General features: G+C 37.9%; 1 protein-coding gene across 6 annotated transcripts in view; it reads left to right on the forward strand.

The window, feature by feature from the left end:
* The window catches only part of DCDC2 (doublecortin domain containing 2), a 159290-nt gene that overhangs the window by 115002 nt on the left and 18573 nt on the right, over window positions 1–25715 (forward strand). For all 6 annotated transcript variants that reach the window (XM_074335170.2, XM_074335171.2, XM_074335167.2 and 3 more), the window contains exon 9: window positions 14090–14190. In XM_074335170.2, coding sequence (XP_074191271.2) covers window positions 14090–14190 — 101 coding nt within the window. The remainder of the gene's footprint in view (window positions 1–14089; window positions 14191–25715) is intronic.

Genomic DNA, 25715 nt, shown 5'->3' on the forward strand with positions numbered 1-25715 from the left:
ATCATTGGGATGGCAAAGCTGGAGGACGTTTTTTAAAACTGATTACTCTTTTATTGTAGACTTTCACTTTTCCCTCGATCGCTCACTCTCTTATTTTTTCTTGTACCTTTTGTTATTTCTTTTCAATCTTTGTTTCTCTTCTGCCCATCCTTTATATATTGTTTCCTAGAATTCTGTCCCCAACCATCTTCTGTTCTCATTCAGACCCGTGACTTCACCAACTATATTCTGATGGCTCCCAAATCTATATCCTTATCCTAGAACTTTATCTTACTTAACAGACATATTTCTGACCACTTACTTGACATTTCTATCAACATGCTTAACAGGTGACTCAAACCAATATATCAAAATTAGAATTCATCATTTCCCTTCTTACCACCCCTGTTCTCTTCTTTCCCTTGCCTTAACGAATAACACTAGTAACCACTTAGACACCCAAACCATAAATCCTAGAGTTTCCCTTTGACTCTTATCTCGCTCACCTTCCGCATCCAGGAAGTCATGTGCTCCTCTCATGTGTCCCCTCCTGGCTGTCCCACCACCACTGCCTTCATGCCAGATTTACCGTGTCTACCAGACCGCCAAAATCCCAGAGAGCAATGCCTCTCCCACTACTGATTCCTGCTCTCCAGAACCTCATGACTCATCTTTCCACACTTTCTTTCCCATTCCATTTCTTTGAACTGTCCAGGCTACCAGCCTTTTGTCACTTCAGCCTGACCCACATTCCGGGCTTTCCTTTTTATAATCTCAGCTACTCTTCTCACCCTGACCTGGTATCTGTACCTCAGCAGTATCTTCCTAGAGGGCCTTGAGTGATACCTTCCATGTTTGCCGTCTACACACCCTGCTGTAAATCCTCATTCCCATCTTTCCAGGCGTCCCGACTTCCAGGACACACCCTCAGCCCTGTGTATCTTGCTCCCAGCTTAAACTCCTTCACTTGCTCTTCATCATCTTAAGGATCAAGTTCAAATTCTTGGTCCTATCAGACAAGGTTTTCTGAATCATTCCCCTCTTCATCTGCCACTCTGCAGCCTGCAACCTTGCTGCAGCCAGGCTCATCTGCCTGCAGTTGCTGGAACATACATACATTCCAGTGCCTCCAAGTCTTTGCATTATCTGAGCTTTCTGTCTAGAACTCCCTTCCCTTCTCTCCAGTGACTACATCTGTTTGTCTTTCGATTTGCACCTTCTGTCTCTCAGAGCTGCCTTTGACTGCTACTTGCCCACCTTTACCCTTTTCTACTTCTGTGCACTCTTCACAGCCCGCGTAGCACTTGTTATGCTTTCGTTCTGTGCTGCTGATTTTTCCATTTATATTCCCCAGTAGACAACAAGCATCTTGAGGCCAGTGGCTTGTTCATCTTTCTCTGGCTGGTACCCAGCACATGCCTGAGCCTAAGGAGGCACAGTAAATTTTGGCGTAATAAATGAATGATGAACAAAAACTTGAGGAATTCAAGAGTACAATGTAATTCTATTCTATTCAAGTACTCCGTTTGTTACCATGGTAAATCTTCTTGAATAGAGGAGTATTTGAAGTATGGCTAGCTCTTCTATAGAATGGAATACACAAGTTCATTTGGTGGTAGCTGGACCAGCCAGAATTAAGAACAGGAATCATGAATCTTAGGCCACTTATTAAGTGATGCCATGTCACTGGGGTGCAAAGAGGAACAATTCAGTTATTCTGATGAACTAAAAATAATTTGCAGTATAATTCTTATAAGGTTACAAAATGAAAAATGAACAAGGGGAGCTGTACATACTTACTGGTTTAGGTAAATCTACTCAGAGGTAATTTATTATTCTCAGTCCCACATATCTGGTATGAACTTTGGAAATTATGCCAAAATTTATATAGGTTGTAGAATAGTTAAGAGTCATGAATTCTACATAATTATAAATATGTACTTCACTCTTTGTACACTGAATATTTCTGATTTTGATGAAAATCTAAATGATTCATATCTAAGAAGATTAAATAGAAATGTAGGGATAAGAGTAAAATTACCTGTGATTTGGGGAAATCGATGATAATAATCCTACATTTGCTTTCTGTCTACACTTAGAAAATTTTGTTACACCTGCTGAAAGTCAAGGTAAAATAACCACAGTGGTTAACATAAAGTCTATGCAAAGAATTAATAGTCAAATTTAAATATCAGTTACATAACAGATGATATTTCATACCCTGGAATGGGAGTCAGGGAATAGAAAGAAGCCAAATATTTCAAACTGCAGTCAAGAAAATTCAGCCTATATAAGTGTATGGATAAAGTTATTTTCATGTAATATTCTAAATTGCCACAGAAAAATATCACTTGTGATATTCTTGTCTCTGTAAAGCGTTCCCATTTACGTTTATGGGCCATAGTAAAACATGGAGAAGATTAGTGATTAAAAAACATTTGGGTTTTATTGGTGTACTAAGTTAGACGCGTGCAGAACATTAGCTGTTATTTGATTAGTTTTTCGTTCTTCCTAATGATAATATACTTTAGCTCAGAGGAGTAGTGTGATGAGGAGATTGTACAAGCTGTAACAAGGATGAGAGGAGGCTTGGCCGACATCTTCTCATGAGAAAGTGTCACTACATGTGAGTCTGCCCGTCCTCTCTACCTCACTCCTGCTCACCTTCATGAAGACTGCTGCACATTGGGTAGTGCTTTCTTTAACTTTCGATAAGATGTTGTGATGACAACAATCTGTATCTATGAAGAGTTATATATTAGAAATTCAGTGTATTTTACATATGAATATAGTTCACATAAACATTAGATAATGAAAATCATTTTTATGACACATTCTTACCAATTTTAATTCTGCCTCTGGTAACTTATGTGACACATATAAAGAAGGCACGATTTTCCTTGTAAATATAATTTTTCTTCTTAGAATATTACCTTATATACTGAAAGCCATAAACTCCTTGTTTCTCATATTTTTCTCAATAATCTGGGCTTAATGAGCTGCTTTTTGATATTAACCTTTCATTTTTAATTTAACATTTTTATGAGGCAGTTTCAGTAGTAAAATATTTATAGTCACACTGAATTTTCTTGTTTATATATAGAGCTTCCACTTCATAGATATCTAATATTTCCATAAAGTATTCAGAACTGGGCACTGTTTTGTTATTTTTCATCTTATTTATTCTTATAGGTTTCAACTAAAACACTGAACATATTAAAATATGGTGTGTAATAATACTTCAAATAATTTGTAGTAATTCTGGTAAGAAGGTAGGTGTTCTTTAAATAATATTGTTCAGCCTAAATAACTAGGTATCATCAATTACATGAATACAAGGTGTGACAATTAAGTTCATGAACTTGCCACCGTGCGCTTACATTGGCAGCACTGTACAAACAGCTCAGTAAGGTTTCATAACCTTGGTGTATCAGTGTCTCACAGCTGTGTTCGTGTTGATGTGTGGCAGTGTCTTGCTGAGTGGTGCTCATTATCGTTGTTGCATGTTTTTGTGTGCCATTGTGAGGCTGTCTGAACTTGAATTAGAGCTACGATGAAACATTAAATTTCTTGTTAAACTTGGCAAGAGTGGAAGTGAAATCAGGGACATGTTTAAGTTTATGGGGATAATGCCATGAAATATATGGCAGTGTGCAAATGGATTAAACGTTTTTCTGAGGGTAGAGAACACGTCACTGATGAATAGAGGTCAGGGCGGCCAGTAATGAGCAGAACTGATGAAAACATTGCAAAAATTTGTCGAATTGTGCGTCAAAATCATCGGCTGCCTGTGAGAAGCATAACGGACCAAGTAAACATCAAAAGAGAAACAGTTGGGAAAATCTTAACTGAAAATCTTGGCATGAGAAAAGTATGTGCAAAAATGGTCCCGGAGGAGCTCATGGATGAACAAAAGCAAAGGAGAGTCGAAGTTTGCCAAGACCTTTTGGAGAGGCAAGACGATATTTTGGGCCATGTTATCACTGGTGATGAAACATGGGTGTACCAATACGACCCTGAAACAAAGCGTCAAAGTACACAATGGAAGTCAGCCAATTTTCCACAACCAAAAAAGTTCTGTCAGTCCAAATCAAGAGTCAAAATGATGTTGCTAACCTTTTTTGATATTATAGGGATTGTTCATTATGAATTTGTACCAACTGGACAAGCAGTTAACCAAGTTTACTGCTTGGAAGTGCTCAAAAGGCTGCATGAAAAAGTTAGATGAAAACGACCTGAACTTTTCGCCAACAATTCATGGCTCTTGCATCACGACAATGCACCAGCTCACACGGCACTGTCTGAGGGAGTTTTTAGCCAGTAAACAAATAATTGTATTGGAACACCCTCCCTACTCACCTGATCTGGCCCCCAATGACTTCTTTCTTTATCTGAAGATAAAGGAAATATTGAAAGGACGCCATTTTGATGACATTCAGGACATCAAGGGTAATACAACGTCAGCTTTGATGGCCATTCCAGAAAAAAACTGCAAAATTGCTTTGAAGGGTGGACTAGACTAGATGCTGGCATCGTGCATAGCTTCCCAAGGGGAGTCTTCGAAGGTGACCATAGTGATATTCAGCAATGAGGTATGTAGCACTTTCTCTAGGATGAGTTTGCAAACTTAATTGTCTGACCTCTATACCATTTATGCTTTGGAAACTTTTCTTATTTGAAAACATCAAAGTATTACAATATTACTAAAGTGAAATACTGATGAGTTGAAACTAGGAAATACTTTCATTTTAACAGCTCTGGTTGCAGAAAAGCTAAAAAGAAAAAACAAAACAAAAAAAAACCCAAACAGAACGCAAGCATTTATTTCCCATTTCTGTAGGAAAAACAGATTCCTATTTACTAGGAACTTCACAATAATGATATGACTGCCCTACCTCAGCAGCTCTGCTTTCAATTTTTAGGCAATAAAATTCATAGGGATAAGTGAGAAATAATTGAGGAGCATTTTTAGTTTTACTAGAGTGTTTGTTATTGCTTTACTGTGTAATATACACTAAAATGTCTATTTGTGATTCAAAGAGAAAAGATTAGAGCTGAATTTGTGTGCAGTGTGCATCCAAGCATTGAATTTGATCCTCAGTGTAGTAATTGAATGAGAGCAGTATTGTGTTTCACATTTATCCTTGCTCTTTAGTTTGTTAATGAATGGCTTTTATTACAAAGGTTTTAGGGTAGGGGAAGACTTTAAAAAAGAAATCTAGTCCCTTTTCTTCTGGCAGATGTTTGGGTGTGGGGAGATGGGGGTGGTCTTTGCACCTTGTAGGGGTTTGAACAAGAGAAGTAATATCAGAAAAGGAGAACAAAAGGCAGCATAGTCACAGGAGGACTGAGCAGAGGGTATCAAGCAGTCTGCCCTCGCCAAGCAGCTATCTGTAGGAATCAGAGAGGATTTGCAGCTGCTACTGACCCCAATATTCTTTCTAGAGCATACGTTTTAGACATATGGTGCATTTGTTTCTTATTGCTGCTGCAACACATTACCACGACTTTGGCGGCTTAAAACAACACACAAATTTGTTGTCTTACAGTTCTGGAGCTCAGAATTCCCAAATGGTCCTCCCTGAACTGTAATCAAGGTGCTGGCCAGGATGTGTTCCTCCTAGACTCTCTAAGAGGAACATTGGTATCCTTGCTTTTTTCCAGTCTGTAGAGATTGTCTACAGTTCTCTGCTTATGGCCTCTTTCCATCTTCAAAGCCAGCAATGGCCAGTCAAGTCTTTCTCACAGCGCATCACTCTGACACTAATTCTCTTGCCTCTCTTTTACTTATAAGGACCTTTGTGATTACACTGTGTCCACACAGATAATCAAGGGTAATCTCACCATCTCAAGGTCAGTGGATTAGAAATCTGAATTGCACCTGCAATTTGAATTCACCGCTGCCATGCAATGTAACATATTCACAGTTTCTGAGGATTAGAATGTGGATCTCTTTGGGGAGACGACTAATTTACCTACCACATGCAGCATAATTTGTTGATCCCTGTATAGGTCGTACTCGAGTCTTCTTTCTCTTCAACCCACTCTGTCCCCCTCCTCCTCGTCCAAATGCTATAATGCCAAGTGTGGCCAGATTGGGGTAAAACCCCCATAACAATACAAATAATTAATAAACTGGTCCAGTGACTTTTAAATTCTTTGCTCCTTATGTTCTTTCTCAATGAAGCAAATGTTTTTGAGTGCTTGCTTTTCATGCTTTCAACAGATATCTGTTGAACACCTCTATGCTGAGCCCTGTTACATGCTGGGGGTAGATTAGTGAACAGTATGGGCCTGCTGCCTGCTCTCTTGGAGCTTACACTTTGTTGGAGACTGACAAATACTAAGGCACTAAATAAACAAGAAAAATACCAGCTAGTAAGAAATACTAGGGAGAGAATTAAAACAGAGCAATGGGAATGACTGAGTAGTTCCTGGAATTGGAACCAGGAGGGTTTCCTAAGATCTGAATGACAAAGAGCAGGCAATCATATTTGGGGGGTTGGGGGGGTGGAAGGAAAGAACATTCCAGGCAGAGGGTGTAAGAAGTACAAAGCCACTAGATAGGAATGAGTTTTCTGTTGGAGAAACAGAATGTAGCTAGAGTTTAATGGCCAAAAGGATAGTGGTATGAAATGCAGTCCATGAGGGAGTTAAATGCCAGATCACATCTCTGTAAACCGTGGTAAGGAACTTGGATTCTGTGTATGAGGAAAGACATCAGAGAGTTTCTAAGGAATTTTTATAATCTATTAAAATCACTTGGCTATTATGTGGAGGATGAATTACAGGACAGCAGGAATAGAAGAGAGACACTAATCTGTAAGCTGTTGCAGTAGCCCATCCAACAGACCAAGTGATTAGACCAAGTTGATAGAGGAGACAGAAATAATATTTACAGATGTGGGATATATTTAAAAGGAGATTGATCTGGCAAGACAACAATTGAATGTATATAGGGAGTGAGAGCAAGATGAAAATGAGGATAATTTCCAGGTTTTGGGATTGAGTGGCGGTGCCATTTCCTGGGATAGGTTATGTAGAGGATGAGCAGCTTAGGGTGGGAAACCAAAGTTCTGTTTTGACCATGTTAATGTTGAAATGCCTGTTAGACATCCAAGGCAAGATGTCAAGTTAGACAATAGGATATATAAAGTTTTGGGATCTATGAAGGGGCTGATAAAGATTAGAGAATCATCAGCATATTTACGGTATTCAAACACGATCTTGAGATTATCTGAGAAGAGTGTAATTAGACAAGTAGATCCGTGATGTAGCTCTGGGTGGTCCAACACTTAGAAGTTGAACAGTAGAGGATAGGTTGGCCAAGGAGACTGAGAAGAAACCAGTCTGAAACCAGGAGAGTAAAATGGAGAGAGGGGAGAGAGAGAGAGAGAGAGAGAGAGAGAGAGAGAGAGAGAGAGACAGAGACAGAGACAGAGAGAGAGACAGAGAGACAAAGAGATTGAGAGGGAGAGATCACCTGTATTAAAAGCTGCTAAGAGATCAAGTAAGATGAGAACATAAAGCTAACCATTATGGTCATTGAAAATTTTGACAAGAGCGTTCCTTGTGGGGTGCTGCTGCAGAAGCTGGGTTAGAAAGTATGGGGGACATTGGGGGGGAGACAGAGACAGTGATGCTAACACAAATCTGTGTCCCACTGGAGGCAACCCCCTGCCCTAGGCGGCACCTCTCCTCAGTGAGTTATGGTTGGGATGTCTGAGGTACCTACAGCAATAACTATACAACCATTGCACATAACAATTTCCATTATTATATAAATTCACCAATTTACTATGCAAGTTTAAATTGGCTGTAATGCTAATGGGAAAGTGGTAAGGTTTTGAAGTACTTGAATAATATTGCCCTTGATGAAAAAACTTAATATTCTTGCAAATTTCTTGTGGAATCTTGCAAGCAGTTGTCTTAAATTTTTTAATGTTTTATCTTTGCCTTTTTCTTGGAGTGCATCTTTAGTTGCTTTTTACTATGACATTGACAGAAGGGGAGCATACTGTTATTGTATCATTCAAATTCTTTTCCATCGTAGTTTGGCTTTGTTGGCAATTCTTTGGTGTTAAATAATTTTAATTTTCTGGTTTTAAGGTCTGCCTTTGAACTTTCATATTGAATATTCACATACTTTTGAGCATTCACTTTAGCTCACGGCTCTTGGCCCTGGATGAAGTATGTATACATAGAAATTCCATTACAAATAATACTTTCAGAGAATGCCTAAAATTTGGTGTTTATATAATGTTTTGTATATTTGTTCATTTCTAACAAACATCTTTTCAAAACCTCTTTTCTGGCTGACATTATGCTAGGCATAGGACTTGCCAGACAAAAGTCATGGTCTGTGCCTGAAGGAGCTTATTGCATAGCGGGTAAATGGAGGGGGCAGAATTGGTACAAGAAATCATTAAAAGTAGGTGTAATTCATGAATAAAAGAAGTATGTGAGATAGAGAAGTAGTGCATGGGGGAAGCTAATGGTTTTGTTTGCTTGTGGGGTTAGAGGATGAGATCTGAGGTGACCTTATAGCACTGAATAGGATTTAGACCATGAGTAAGACTCCAGTGTCAGCCATAGGGACAAGGATAAAAGCAGGGAAGGACTTTGGGGGCAGTGGAGTAAGATAGGAATGAGCACAGCACTACCATGACCTGCACGTTCTTTGGTCATGACTGTGTGTGGGCTGTGACTGAAGTCACTTCACTTGATGGGAAGGACATGTGGTGAGGTGGAGGTGAGGGGATTGTCAGTGGAGTACAGTGGCTCATCATGTGGGCATTGAGATTACTCAGATGGGAGGATGCAGAACGGGAAGAAACATGGGCTGGTGAGGTTTCCTTTAAGTAGAGCTAGAAGGAACATTCAGTAAAGAGGCTGAGGATTTATGAGTTAATTGTCAGCATGTCTGGGGGGAAGTTTTGGATTGGAGAATTAAATACTACCGCGTTTCCCTGAAAATAGGACCTAGCCGGACAATCAGTTCTAATGTGTCTTTTGGAGCAAAAATTGATATCAGACCAGGTATTATATTATATTATATTACATTACATTACATTATATTATATTATATTTTTTGCATTACATTATATAGGACCCAGTCTTACATTATAGTAAAAAAAGACCGGGTCTTATATTAATTTTTGCCCCAAAAGATGCATTAGAGCTGATTGTCCGGCTAGGTCTTATTTTTGGGGAAACATGGTAGCAGAGTGTGTGAGGTAGAGGATTGTAGGGGGCATAGAGGTGGAAGGGAATCAGCCCGTGAGAATGAGATTAAACTAGGAACTTGCTTTTTCTCATTTCAGTAAACATTTATTGAGGACTTACTGTGTGCCATGTCCCAGGCTTACTCTTGGGAAATGGGACTCGTAAGGCAAGAAGGGACTCATAAGGCCACAGGGCATGTACATGGAAAGATAAATAGCTATCTATCTGTGATCTTAACACAAGATGCTGAGTCTGTAAAGAACAACCCTTTCGGGTTTCCCAGAGTGACTCTTACACAGTTGATCGTGATCTATACAGTAAGTCCTAATTTAATGTCATCGATAAGTTCTTGGAAACTGGAATTTTAAGTGAAACGACATATAGTGAAACCAACTTTATTCCAGGCTAATTAATAGAAACTAGAGTTAGGTTCCTATGGTATATTTCTGGTCACAAAGTCATCACCAAACTTCTAAATAAAGACCTAAAACACTTTGAATGTTAGACATTGAAATAAATGTGAGCTCCACATACTTTTAAGAAAGATGCCTATAAAACAAGTCAGATCATTATTTTCCACCCTGCTGGTTCCAGTTCAGGGTAGAGGGTGGCTGGAGCCTCTCTCACAGCAGGTCAGGGTGCAAGGTGGGACCCACCCTAGACTGGCCTAGACAGGACACCGTTCCATTGCAGGGCCCATCACACACACCCATGCTCACTCCGACTGTCCATTGGACATGCCAATATGCACATCTAGGGTTTCCAGGTGGGAATTCCCACCCATTCTCAGGAATTTTTTTCGCTTTTCCATTCCCGAATCCTGAGATATAAACTGTTTTCTGTTCTCCAAGATGAATCATTTCCACAAAGTGATGGCCGATACTGCCAACCATCTGGGTTCAAGGAGCCGATTTACCTGATTTCCCGACCAACTTTTCTTGGAATTCGGGAATGGAAAAGCGAAAAAAATCCCAAAAGCGGGCGGGAATTCGCGCCCGGAAACTGTAGTGATAAATAGGAAAAATGTCTAAGAGATACATTGTGAGTAGTACATTTATTTCCCATTGTGGGTATTACTGGGTTCAAGGAGCCGATTTTCCCAATTTCCCGACCAACTTTTCTTGGGATTTGGAAACGGGAAAGCGAAAAAAATTCCTGAGAACGGGCGGGAATTCCCATCTGGAAACCCTGTGCACATCCTTGGGCTGTGGGAGAAAACTGGAGTACCCATAGAAAAACCCACGCAGATGTGGGGAGAACGTGCAGTCTCCACACAGACAGTGGCCCCGGCTAGGAATTGACATTTTTTGTCTCATCAATGTTATAATGAAACAACGTTGAATGAAACAACATTATCCAAAGACCTACTGTATTTGCCAATCGATTAAATGAATGAAATCTACCCTATTCATTTAAGAACTCCTATTTTTTGTTATTCAGTATTATCCCTTAATTACAATATAGTACCATCATATGCAGCAATTTATTATGTGTTCTCATAACGTTTATTGACAAGGGAAATGTTCATGCTATGATTTTAAAGTAAAAAAAAAAACTTTCAAAAATGATGTAATGATATATACAATAAAATCTTAGTTTTATGAATGTGTGTGTATGTGTTTGTGTGTGTGTGTGTGTGTGTGTATGTGTGTGAGAGAGAGAAAGAGAGGAGAGTTAGTGGTCAAACTATTAGTGGTAGTTATCTCTAGGTCATGAGATTAGAATGATGTTTATTTTCTTCATCTCCCAAGTGTTCTAAAATGCATATGTATTTTATAAGCAATTTATCATCAGTAAATGCTATTTAAAATATTTTTGTATTACCCCATTTTTAATTTTATAAAGCATTTATAGAATTAAAATCCTAATAGGCTTTCTCCTATCACAAAGTAACTTCTAGCCGGTCTTCCCTTTTTGGTCACTGTTTATTCCTATGAATTCCTTTCTGACCTGATTTCTAGATCTGTGCTGCTGAGGGAGATGGCTCACACATCTCAGTTCACTGATAAACAAAACCCTCCTGCACACCTCAGCCAAATGCTTTTATTTTTGAATTCTGTATCTGTGTCACTGTACACAATGTTGACTTTTGTTGATTTGACTCTTTGCTGTTTATATCCTTATGGTTGCCATTTTTCATTCCAGTGCCCTTTCAATTTTATTTTATTTGTGATTATCGAGATCATATTCTTCTTTTCTGATGAAATGTTTATTCTAAGACACATCTGCAAGCCATTCATAGCACTGCTTGGATACAGTTAAACATTTTATTGAATGTATTTAAGAACATAATCCTTTCGTATCTGTAGGTTTTTCTTTATAGTCTCTTTGAAAGTAAGTGCAACACTTGGACACAAAAATGTTATACAAAAAGTTATGTACATAGGTCACAGCTATAGTCTACTGAGTCCAACATCTATCTCTGCAGGTTGACTCAAGGGGCATTTTGTGGACGAGTGTGATTGTTATCTCCTAAGGTAATTCAGAAGGTAGAAATGAGTGTCAAACATACCTAATATTCCTTTTTAAACCATTTTGGGGGTAACAGTTAATAAATTGTATACCCCTTTTCTGAAATTGGTTTATTCTGCCTCTGCACATTCTCAGAGTTATGAACTCCACATGTGAATAAAGCAGAATTTGTTTTTTATTGTTTCTATCATTATTTCCTTGAGTTCCAGGTTCCAAAATTTGGAGACACGTATATCAGCTTACCCCATTCCTTTTGACTCCAATTTTATAGACTTGGATTACTCCCTTTCACTTTTCCTCCTTTGGGACAGAGTAATTGAAAGTTATTTTACTAACCCCTTGAAGTGTCCCTCCCTGAGCTTTTCTTAGCCTAGGGATTGTTTTGTTGAGTGTATGACCACAACTCTGCATTTACTCCAGGCCTGCACAGATGATAACATCATCACATTCTCTGTTTCGTTTTCTGTATTCTTTCTTCTGATATCGCTGAGCTTTTGGCTGCAGTTTCATTTTGGACCCATGTCCTCAGTTGTAAGACACAACAGAATCAGGACACAATCCTTGGGCATGGTGTGTGGGCCACATCCTTGCAGAGGTTAGTTGTGGAGATCATCCAAAATAGCTGCCAATGCTGAAATCGTCATTGAATGAAAAATTCACTAGAATTATGCTTTGCTTAAGCATACAAGAGCTAATGGAAGGAATGAGAATGTGAAAATACTTTGCTGGACGATAGGAAAAAGCAGTCTGGGATTAAACAATTGCTGTAGATAATCCTCAAATTGAATTAATCCGTGTGAATTAATCTAATCAGCTTTGAGGGTAGCTCTGCTGTCCCTAGGTTTCAAAAAGGAAAGTAGAGAAGCCATCATCCAGGCAAATTACAAAAGAAAATTAAAAGGTTTCTTTAGGAGAAACAAAAAGGACTTGAGTATGGTTTTACTTCCCTCCGTCCCTTTCTTTTTCACCTGGTTGCATCTTCTCAGCCTCCGTAGTGCTCTGTTGTCTTACCTACCATGTTTCCCCAAAAATAAGACCTCGCTGGACAATCAGCTCTACTGCATCTTTTGAAGCAAAAATTTATATAAGACCTGGTCTTATTTTACTATAAGATCGAGTATAATATGATATGACATGATATGATATGATATAATTAATATAATAAAATATACTATAACATATAATATAATATACTAGGTCTTATATTAATTTTTGCTCCAAAAGATGCATTAGAGCTGATTGTCCAGCGAGGTCTTATTTTTGGGGAAACATGGTATTACAGCACTTTGCTGTGTTTATATCTCTGTCTTCTCATTGGTCTGTAGGTGCCTTGAGGGACCACTCTACATCCCATTCATATCTTAGGCTGTCACGTTATACATTACACAGAATTGGTTCTCAACAAATGTGAAAATATATTTTACATTTAGTTAAGAATGATTTCAGTCTTTAACCACATGAAGTATTATGTGAAACATGTTCAATAATTGTACTGTGGGAAATCAGCTTCCATTAGAGAAACAGAGGGAGTTTTAAGACAAAAGACGAAAAACACGTTTTCTAGACTGCAGGGGTAATATACTGTAGTAGATAACCAGCGAAGGAGGTGATATCCCCATCCCGGGAGATCCTCAAAAACTGAACAGAGAAAACATCTGTGAGAGTAACTGAGGCATTAAACCTGTCTTCAGGCAAGTAGATGGACATAATGACAAATGGTTCTTTGATTTCTTGAATCCTTGGCCTGGAGAAGAGAAGACATTAAAACTACTTCAAATATGGAAAACAGCTATTATTGCTGGAAAACAAGTCAAAGGAGATTAACTTGTAGTCTTAGAGATTTAGGTTACATTTATAGTTAGGGATTTTGAGACATAGGTTGTGGAAATCTTCAAAATAAAAGATTGATTTGTGTGAGATGCAGTCAGTGCTATGATTCTGTTGCAGTAAAAATATTTTGTATATTACTCTGAATAGAGGGTATTATACATTATATTCAGTGCATAGCATTCTCTTGGGAAAGGAAAACTTCTACAGGTAGTATTTTAGAGCACTAAGCATCATCGCTATTTCATGGATAGGTGGGGAGAACAGGGATGGTTTAGATGTGAAGTTCTTCCCATCTCAATGCCTGTACAGGTTGTCTTATTAAATCAGAGCCAAAGTACGCGGAGGACAATGGAACAAAACCCTACTCTGCCGGATCAGCCTTGTTTTGGCTACTAAACCTTTTCCCAGTGAAAATGTGAGATTGTGGGGAGGGGGCCACAAAAATCCTATCAATACAAAGGGAACCAAAAATACCTATTAAAAACAATCTTCATCGGGTATTTGATTGTAATTTCTACATCCAGCCACACGATGTCACAATTGGATTTTGATTTTCACTGTGTACTTGTCTCAAATAATATAGATGAAGGCATTTTTAAAGCTGGAGCAGAGAGATCTGAAACGCGGGGGGCAGCAGAAGTCCAAGAAGATGAAGATACTCAGGTTGAGATTCCAGTGGATCAGGTAATCTCCATGCCTTTAAATATGTGTATAAACCAATTAGTGCTATTTTCCTTTCAAGTTTTGTGTTACCTGCTCCATGTTGTTACTATGCGTATGTTACTTAAATCCTCTAGGTGCGATGTGGCTGAATGACCTTAAAAAACAAAACAAAATTCCTTCAGTTCTTCCTAGTATTCCTAGAAAGAATAACCATTCCGACAGAGTCCTTTTTTAATTGTTATGGAAAATGGTGTATCTTTAATAAACAGCACTGGAGAATAAGGTGGATTAGAGTTAGGTATGAGATATAAAGAGGGAGAAAGCTTGATAGAAAAAAAGAGTATTGGCTTGGGGTTTTATCTACAAAAAATGGCCTTCATTTAGCAAAGCAAGGGTTTTTGTTGTTGTTTTATTTTATTTTTTAAATACCTTTATATTCTCCCCTTTGGCGTCTTTGAAATTATTGTGTTTGGAATTTTTTTCCGTAAAGGAATTGCTTATATAAATGCAATTCAAATATTTGCTGTGTGTATTGATTTTATTGCTTAGCAGTGGAACAGTGCTGGGTGTGTGTGTACACATGTGCTTATAGAAGGGACCAAGTAGTGTTAATTCTGGTTAAATGATACCAGAAATAGAAGTCAGTTAAGCTTTTTAATACAATTCAACCCGGTTTCTTACTTCTAAGTGGAGGATGGGAATTTAGGTCACGAGGGGAAATCTTAATACCAGGCTCAAGGGAATGAAAAGTCACTAGGAATTGTTACTTGTCCTCTGACAATTAGGTGATATTTCCTTTTCAAAAAGCAAATTCCACAATCCAGCAAATTCTATAGATGATCTTCTCAGTTGCATTTGTGTTACCAGTTCAGTGGTGCAGTTGCCGCTTAATTATTCCACAGGCATTTTCTGTAAGCATCGCTTTCCTGATGAAAAGCCTAATGTGTTAAAAATCCCACAGATTTCAAAAATCCAATTTATTATCCAGGATTAACTACAACTAATAAGTTTTCATAAACTCCAGTTATAGGTATCTTTTTCCAGGGGGAAAATGGAATTTTAAGCCTTCTCTGAAGCTATAATCAAATATTATAAGACAAAGAAGAGTAACCATCATGTATATACAAAATCTAATAGCTGCCGAAACTAAGACTAACTTCTATTCCAAAGACAAAATGCCAGATATCAAGAGAAAAATCATAGCATTATTACCAAAAGAGAAATATTTTTGTTAGTCACTTAACAAGTTATGAAATCTGTGGTAGATATTTCTTACAAGTTTGATGCTCACAGGAAGGGTGGCTGCAGGGGAAATTGGTCACTGATAATGTCAAGCAGCCTTGGATAAGTGTCTACAGAACTTGTCTTCTTATTTGACTGGAGGGGACTAGCTTATTGAAATACAGGTATGCAAGAGAGACTGATTGGCTAGATTAGTAAAAGCCGGGCAAGAGCAACAAATTGATGTCATTTTAAAGGAAATGAAACCAGGTAACAAAAGGTGAGAATTACTTTCTTCTTTGACCCTATTAGTAATAGAGTTGGGATTCTCTAACTCTTGTGGTTGGCATGAGTTGCTTATCAGTTCAGGGCTTAGAGTCATTCTCTTTGGTTCTGGTGACCTTTCGCTCTACATCCTAAGGAACTATGTTATAATTATTGTCAACAACCAACTAAGAGTGTGGAAAAATGATTGTCAAGTTCCATTAGAGTAACCTCCATTATAGTAAGAACAACTCTGAGCATGTGCCCTAGTGGTGATCCTCGTTGAACAATACCTACTGTTTATTAAGTACTAGGCACTTTTATCTCATGCAATTGTGATGACAACCCTGTGCGATAGGTCTTGTCATTCCCACTTTGTAGAGAGGAAGAAAGTGAGCTCACATGGGTGAAATTACTTGCCCAACATTGTACCACCAAATAAAGGAGTTGAGATTTGAATACAGTTGTGTCTAACTTCAAAGCATAGGAGTGATCTGAGCTAAGAGTATTAAATGCGAAAAAACCAAACAAACCAAAACAAAACACCCAACCAACCATTAACACAGGGAAGGAAAAAAATCCCATGTAGAAAGGAAATGCAGTCCTCCTATACTACGTGGCTCAGCCGTAAATGATACTTACACTCCCTGTCAGGCCATTCCTACTTAAACTTCTTTGAACTGGTTTCCCATCACCTAAATGGTTCACGTTGTAACTTTAGTCAAAGGGCCATGAAGAAGGGTGTGTGTTGTGTGTTTGTAAAAATATGTGCAAATTGGCCAAGTAATTTATCTGTGCCTGAAAAGCAGATCAGGTTTCAGAAGTAAATGTTGAGGCTTCTGCTGGGAGATAATTCTCCATGGAGCTCTCGTGTTTCTGCCTGTCCCATGAGCAGAGGCACTGATTGTCTTCGTTCTGGACTCTTCCAGGTGTTTGGAGAGTGAACAGCCTTGAAAAACAAGGGTAGTGACTTCTCTGGAGCAATCATTCTCAACTGGAGGCGATTTTGCCTCCAAGTGGGATACTTACATGGCAATTTCTGGGGACATTTTTGCTTGTTATAACTGAGGGCCTCTAGTGGGTAGTAGCCAGGAATGCTGCTAAAATACCGGGGTGCCAAAAAGATGTATACACATTACTTGTATTTATCTTTTGTTATTGGTATATATTATTACAATTTTAATACAGTTTTTTCCTCTCTTAAAATGTGCGTACATTTTTTTGGCACCTTCTGTATATTGTAATGAACATGACAGACCCCCCCCCCAAAAAAAAAAAAATTATCCAGTCCAAAATGTCAAAAGGGCTGAGACTGAGAAACTGTGCTGTAGAGCAAAGGCCAGATTTGTTTATTGTCCAGTATAATAAAGATGATGTCTCCATATGGTGCAAAAGTCAGACAGGTTTACCACTCATGGTAGGAGATCTGGTGCTGTTGCCTTGCATACTCAAAACTAGTTGAAATGGTGAATTTTATGTGACATATATTTTACCACTATAAAAATATTTGGAAAAGAAAAAAAGATTTGGGTTCTTTAAGCTTGGGGTTCTTCCCCTGAAATGCAGGCCAGTGTGTGTATCACTTAGCCCCCTTCACATTGCCCTGGGGAGTAGGTGTAGGTGGCGATACTCTAGCTTCTGACATTGTTGTGACTGATCAAGTCCTCTGTCTCTGACCCTGGAGTATCGTGTCTCCTGCCAGCATCCTCGTTACCTTGCAGGTAGGGTAAAATTTCAGAAGTTTTGTCATCCTTGGTAGCCTCTACTGGCATCAGTTAGCATGTGTGTTTGTGTGTGGAAGTGTGTGTGATGGGGCATTGTAGACAAGTTCCAGCCAAGAAAGAGTTTGAACTTTGTCCCAGGGTCCAGACTCTTTTCAGTTTTCAGAGACAAGTTAAAGCTGCTTCCAAACTCACGGGAAACTGAATAATGTCACATTATTTTATGTATTCAGGAAGGCCAGAGTAAATATCTTTTCTTAGGGGACTCTGTAGGTCTAGTAAGAATTTGGTACTCTTTTAAAAATTAATTTCTTTTGCATTTACGTTCCAAATCAGTCAGGTTGTCCATAAGTAGTGCCTGATTAATACCTATGGCTACACCCTGGCACTCACTACGCATGCGTCAATATGCTTCATTTATAAAATGGTGTTTTTCCAAGTTCAGGAGGTAAGAAATAAGACTGCTGCATTAAGTAAACTATCCCTAGTAAGTGAGCATCAGGCAGGAGAATCTACCATCTCAGAAGCACAGGCAAATAAATAACTATAAAATAGGTAAATAAGCAGTTATGTTTTAGAATTTGTTCCATTCGACAGAAGAGAGCAGAAGATGGAGACCGTAACTTTAGAGTGGTTTTGGTTTGTTTTATAGCTTTCCCCATCAGTTTGTAGTTGATCTTGTGTAATAAAATAATGAGAATTGCAAAACGTTTTTATGCTAAGTAGTTTCATTGAACAGCATTTAATTAAGCCAGTGCCATGAACACTGAAACAGCGAAAGCTTTTATTTATCTTTTAATTGTAGGTTGTGATACTATTTCCTTATTTATGTATTGATATATTTATTTAAAACTTCTTAATTGAAGTTACACATATCATATTTTAAAAAGTCAGCTAGTTCAACAAAAATGATAACAAAAATGGCGACCTCCTGCCCTACCTCTCCCCACCTGGATTCTTTCTTCACAGAGGTAACTGATTTGAACGAAGTTTGCTATTTCTCATGGAATACACTTCTATATTTCTAAACCATGCATCCTTCCCACCCCTCCATTTTAGTATCTCTGAGACTTTGGGTCCTACAAATGATGGCATGGTATGACTTAATTGGCTTTTTTATTGTTTCATTCTAAGTACATAGAATAATGGAGATCCTTTTAATTGGTGACATCTCAAATTTGATAAAATATATTTCCTGGCTGTATTTTTCAAATTTAGGTGTTATTTATTAACTTATCTCTAATGACTATGGAAGATGATTATTTAGATCTCTTACCAGCTCCTTTCCGCCCCTCCTGCCCAAATAAGGCCATATGCACAAAAAACCACATACACATGTCTTTCCCCTTGTTCCTTTCCATTATAATTTTTCAATTACAGTTGACATTCAGTATTATTTTATATTAGTTTCAGGTGTACAGCATAGTGGTTACACATTTATACAATTTACGAAGTGATCCCTGCAATAAGCCTAGTACCCACCTGGCACCATACATAGTTATTACAGTATTATTGACTATATTCCCCATGCTGTACTTTATATTCCTGTGACTATTTTGTAACTACCAATTTGTATTTCTTAATCCCTTTATCTTTTTCACTCAACCCCCTTCCATCCCCCTCCCATCTAGTAACCATCAGTTTGTTCTCTGTATCTATGAGCTTGTTTTGGTTTTGTTTGTTTGTTTATTTTGTCTTTAGATTCCACATATAAGTGAGATCATATGGTACTTGTCTTTCCCAGTCTGACTTATCTCACTTAGCATAAATAACCTCTAGGTCCATCTGTTTTGTAGCAGATGGTAAGATTTCATTCTTTTTATGGCCAAGTAATATTCCGTTCTATACAGTTACCACCTCTTCTTTATCCAGACCTCTATTGATGGGCATTTAGATTGCTTCCATACATATCTTGGCTATTGTAAATAGTGCTACAATGAACATAGCAGTGCATATATGTTTTCAAATTAGTGTTTTGGATTTGTTCAGATAAATATCCAGAAGTGGAATTTCTAGGTCATAAGGTAGTTTCTGTTTTTAATTTTTGAGGAACCTCCATACTGTTTTCCATAGTGGCTGCACCAATTTGCAATCCCACCAACAGTGCAAGAGGGCTCCCTTTTCTCAGCATTCTTACCAACATTTGTTGATTTTCTGATGATAACCATTCTGACAGGTGTGAGGTGATATTTCATTGTGGTTTTAATTTGCTGTCTGCTTAGGTCCTCTGTCCATTATTTAGTTGGATTTGTGTGTGTGTGTGTGTGTGTGTGTGTGTGTGTGTGTGTGTGTGTGTTGTGTTAAGCTGTATGAGTCCTTTATAAATTTTGGACGTTAACATCTTATCAGATGTATCATTTGCAAATATCTTCTCCCATTCAGTAAGTTGTCTTTTCATTTCGTTGATGGTTCCCTTTCCTGTGCAAAAACATTTTAGTTTGATGTAGTCCCATTTGTTCATTTTTTCCCCCCTTTTGTTTCCCTTGCCTGTGGAGATGTATCAGAAAAAATATTGCTAAGAGCATTGTCAGAGAGTTTACTGCCTATATTTTCTTCTAGGAGCTTTATTGTTTCTACTCTTACATTTAAGTCTTTAATCCATTTTGAGTTTATTCTTAGATAAGGTGTAAGAAGGTGGTCTAGTTTCATTTTTTTTTACATGTCTCTGTCCAGTTTTCCCAACACCATTTATTGAGTAGACTGTCCTTACCCCATTGTATATTTTTCCATTATAATTTTATAATATTTTTGGCTAAGTCAATATTTAATCTATACATTATTTTTACTATGTAAGTATTATTATTAGTTGAGTCATATAGTATACTCTGGTTACATTTCCATTCTTATGTAACCCTTTTTTCCTCCTCCCTATTTTAGTAATTGTTTATTTATTTATTTTTAATTTGCTTAGTTTTTGATGTAGTTATTACCAACCTATCTCCAAACTCTGCTAGAACTATTACCCTCTTGGTATAATTGAACATACACAGTGATAATGAAATTTCACATCTTTTAAGCTCTTCAATCGTTGCCTCAAGCTGGTTAGTTGTTCTCTAGATCTGCTTTTCAGGGTTATCCTGGCATTTTTCTTCACCGTTATTTTGGTAATTTTCTTTGCTTCTCTAGTAGATGGAGCCCCTATTTCTTGGATTCTACATCTTCCTTTTTCTTGGTTACACCTTCTTTTGTGGAACTCACCTCCAGGAGCCCTCTAAGAAAAGCTTCATGGAGATGCTTTTTCTTTCTTTTTTTTTTTTTTTAACTTTGCATGCCTGAGAATGTCTTTTTTCTCTACTCAAACTTGTCTGTAAGTATGACTAGGTATACAATTCTAGGTTAGATATAGTTTCTCTAAGAATTTTGAAAGCATTGCTCAGTTCTCCTTCCCATCCAGAATGGCAGTGGGAAAGTTTTGATGACATTGTTTCCTTAGCCACTGTTAATAACCCTTTTTCCCCTATCTGGAAGCTTTTAGGCTCTTCTCTTTGTTCCTGATGTTCTGAAAAGTTCCAGTTCTGTGCCTTGGTGGAGGTCTTTTTGCTTAATGGACTGGACGCTTAGTAGGCTTTTTTATTCTGGAAACATTTGTTTTTCAATTCTTGAAAAAAAAATTGTTGAATTACTTCTTTGATAGTTTCCTTCTCTTCATTTCTCTACTTTTCTGGAACAGTAAATATTTGGATATAGGCCCTCTTACATGCATCCTATATTTGCTTCTCCTGCTTCCATCTCTATGCATTTCTTTTCTATTTTCTCAAAATTTTTTAATCAAAAAGTGTCAGTGTTTAACTTCTGTTGATTTTATTCTAGTTATCATATTTTTAATTTCTAAGAGCTTTCATATTCTCTGAATGTCCCTTTTTTTATAGCATCCTATTCCTGTTTTATGGATGTGATATCTTCCCTTCACTCTCCAAGAATTAATCTGTTATTTTAAACTTAAATTTAGCTGTCTTGTTAACTTTTTTTTTAAAATATTGAAATGTTTTGACATATGACACTATAAATTTAAGATGTATGTCTGGTTAGATTTTAGAGTGAAGCGTTAGGGAAATTCTGTATGCACAGGCAGGGCTCCTCAAGTTGGGGGAGTTTCACTGTAGGGTGATTGGTTTTTGCCATTTCATTGGCAGACCTCCAATTTCAGTATTTGTGTTGTTTTTGGGTTGTTTTATTTCCTCTGATTGGAGTCTTCCAACCTCTTGCCTTGTGGTAGAAGGCTGGCTGTGAGCATTCTTCTTACTATGGGAAGGGGGCTTGGGGACCTTGCTATTAAATAGACTACTCCTCTTCGTTTCAGTACAGCGCCCTTTCTCACCATGGTGCCTTGTGCTGGAGTCCAGCTTCTCTGTAGTTTACCTTCTTTTGAGAATAAGCCTCCTATATTTGTCAAGGGCAGGGAGGGCCTTGTGAGTCATATGCTTCTTTTAAAGACTTTAAGCCAATCCACCCATTTTTAGTTACACCACACCCCGTCTTCCAGAGACAGATGGTGCCTCCAATCCTCAAGCCTTCTATTGGGTTTTCAGCATGCCAAGGCTTGCTTTTGGGATTGCCCTCCCCCTCCTGCGGTCTGTTGTTGTTGACCGTACATCCATCGGCTTGACTGTTCCTTCCATTTTGTGGCTATTATTTCCTTTTCAGGCTTCTGTGCCCTTACAGGTTTATCCCTTTTTAAATTGCCTTTACTGAGAATTTAGAGGAGTATCAGAAGGGAGCTAAGGGAAAAAACCACACACACACATTTGTTCAAACTGCTGGGTTTCACCATAAATCACTTTCACACTAATTCATCTCAGGGAAAATAAACTGTCTTCATAGACTCTCTACTAAGTATGGTCAACTGGTAGCCTGTGACTAGATCTCCTGTGAGACAATCTTGTTTGGCTAGCACAGGGCTAAACACCTAAATCTCTTTAGTAGGCGTTGTATTCTTCAGTTGACGACAGGCCATAGACTCCCCATTATCAAACACCTGTCCTGAATTCTCATGTAGTTATTTGTCCAGCCCCTGGTGGCATTTGAGTGTGTGATTGCTGGTCTGCACATATAGAACATAACGCCATTGTAAAGAACCTGCAGCCTAGGGGCTGTAAGTGGAAGCAGAAGCTTTGAAATCCAAATGTGCCCATTGACACAGCTTGTTCCCCATTCCCTGCCTTGGTCACCTCACTTCCTCTACTTGCTGCTTAGGGAGAATCCTCCCAGCTTCTCTTATACAAAGCAAGCTAAATGGAAAGCTGGTTTGTATTACTTTTTCATAGTAATAAAATACTACACAGAAAGATAAAGGAGGCTGCTTCCTCTGACCAGACCTCTAAATCTACTTCAATGAAATAAACTTATTAAAATGAGAATTATAAAATGTTTACAACCAGAAGGGGAGCTAGTGCAAACTCCTCACTTTGCCGTTGAAGAAACAAAGCCCCATAGCAAGGAATGCCATTTTCCCGCAAAGACACAGCTATTGATGGGGAGTCCACACAGGCGCCCAGGGCTCCTGTCTTCCTGTCTGATACTCTTTCTGAACACCTCAAGGGAAGTGGGGGAGATTAGGGATTTCTTATTATTCCACAAACAGTAATATATTCTATCTGTGTGGACGGCCACTCAACCTTCACTGCCTTCCCTGAAATAAAAGGAATTAGGCACAAAGAGTATTTTCACCATTTTTTTATTTTCAAGTCATATCGTCTTAGTGAATGATATTCATGTTTGGAGCTATAAGCATCACACACCGATGGGAGAATGAAGATGAAGATGACCTGGCTCTTCATTTCTGTGTGCATAGTCAACAAGGCTTTTTGTGACATCACGTTTATAGATTTGTGTTTAAATGATAGAGATGGTGATAAACGCTTAAGTGTAGCCTTCAGGGATTTCAGCTGTAAGTGAAAGCAAATCAGTATTTACTTCTAAAGTGAGAAAACTTAATGGGGAATTTTTTTCTAATGATCACTAAATATTCTCATGCTGTCTAATATAAGTTTTTAATGTATTATTGAAAAGCAAGCTAAATGGAAAGCTTGTTTCCATTTCTTTTCATATGGGTGTTGCAGGAACTTGTGGAACTTGAATGGGCCTGGTGAGCCAGCTTTCAGCTGATAGGGCTTCACGCTACTTGTGTCCTTACAGGGTCACATCTGTGAGACTTCAGACCGTATCTAAACCTTTCTCCCCCCTCTGTGAAAGTAAGCCTCTGAAAGCTGAAAACAGGAAGCAGTGCTTTGCTATCATGAAAAATTGAAACTGATTATTTCAAGACACCTCATTCAACTTGGGTAGGAGCTGATTTTAGTTTCCATGGCAATAGAAATAAAAACAAGTGCAGTAACTTCTGTACTTTGAACATGTATGCCTGAACTCTGCCTTAAAATCCACAGAAACGCTTTCCACCCAAAGCCTGTAACAAATCCTCAACTCTTAACCAAATTTCAAATGTAGCAAATGTTACATAGAGAAGTGGACATCTGAGGTAGTCTTTTCATTTTTTTAAATTATTTTTCTTTTTGGTTTTGACCTCCAGTTTCTAGGTCTAGTATATTTCAGGGAGCGAGAGAGCTGATAGGCAGGCATGGGGAGAAGTGTAGGTTGGTTAGGTAGGATACCTTGACTAGAAAGTTCTAACTTGTGTTATTATCTCAGACAGCAAAGGTTTGAAATGCTAAAATATATTCCTCAGGAAATTCTGATGTAAATATAAAAAAAACACACAAAACATTTACTTAAATGTGGATGGAACATTAGCTGTTTATATGCTTTTCCCATTTCTAAGTTTTGGGGACACTGATAATGTCAAAGGTGTGAGTTTAACGTGGAAATCTTTTGAGCAGCCCCACCTGTCTGTGAAAATACCTTCCAAATAATTGATGTTTTTGATATGTTGTGGCTTATTTCCATGTGATTTCCATATTCCATCTTCTTTCCTCTTATCACTCAGAAATCCTGAGTTAACCTCAGTAACTGCATGCATAATCCCTAGGAAACCTGAATACTTATGGTTTCCCCTGAGCTGTCCCCGCAAGGATGTATCCAGTGACAGGAGCTACTGGACCTTTTCTGTCTTGCCATACAAATCAACTATTTTCTCCGACTGTCCATCACAAAATAATACACATGTAGGCAAACTCAGACAAAGGCACCTGAGATGCCAGTGCTGGTGTCAGGTTAAGGGGAAAATCTGGTGTAACTTTTAAAATAAATATCAACAGCAATCACTTAGGATAAATAATGTGCTTTTTAAAAGGTGAAAGTCTCAAAAAGGGAAAAGACCTCATAGAGTTCTTTAAAAACCCTCTGTGTTTAAGGGTACATATTATCTGTAATTGTATATATATATATATATATATATATATATATATATATATATATATATATGTGTGTGTGTGTGTGTGTGTGTGTAATGTGTCTGTTAGTCTAGCTGCACTCTGGATGTTCTTCTGTCAGAGAGGTTGTGAAGCTGGAATCAAGTAGATGACTTCTGCAATCACTGTTGTATTATTATACAGTTCAATTTAGTGAATATATAGGATAGAGTATAATGAATATCCTTTCTTAACTCCAGTGAAACATAAGAACTGTGCTTTCTACAAACTGTAGTATTACACAATTACTCATAGGCATGAGCTACTCCTAAAGTTTCAGGATGGATGTACTCTTTGGAGAAACAATTTCTACCTGAAAATTGGTTCTGTTCAAATTTTAGTCACAGACTGACTAAAATGTGACATAAATGTCAGGGCAGAAGGTTTTAAGCAAAGATAAAAATATCTTCCTGAGTCATTGCCTTTGCAATTATGTGTTTCTTTTTTATAAGATGACTTACTAAAGAGTGACACGGTGATGTAATTAGAATAAATCTAGTACTACTATCTTTATGGCCAAACATCATTCTATCAGCAATCAATCCTATTTTCTCCCAGCTTTCAATAAAATTGATATTTTTTTTAAAGATAAAAATACAATCTTCATTTAGAGGTATTATTACAATTAGAAATTTTAACCAAAAATGCTTTTTTGAAGTTGTGTATTTATGGCCATCTTGTTTTATATGTGGTTTAGAGCTTTACCATGGAAAGTGTTATGTGGGGATTAGCAGCTCCCAAGAGCTATCAGAAATGCAGAGGCTCAGAACTGCTGACTCAAAATCTGCATTTAACAGGATCCCCAGATGATGGAGAAGAACTGGCTTAGAGGACACTAGGCTGGAAAGAACTACTTAACATAGTATTGAGTTTGGGGTATTGCTCTGTACATTATCTCGGGGAAATAGTTATTACAATGTAGCGGTCAAAGAAGAGTCCCTTTCCCTTTATCAACTTTGGACATGTCTGTGGGATT

This window comes from Rhinolophus sinicus, chromosome 14, assembly GCF_057876585.1.
Source record: "Rhinolophus sinicus isolate RSI-liver-muscle chromosome 14, RSI-T2T, whole genome shotgun sequence".
Taxonomy (NCBI): domain Eukaryota; kingdom Metazoa; phylum Chordata; class Mammalia; order Chiroptera; family Rhinolophidae; genus Rhinolophus; species Rhinolophus sinicus.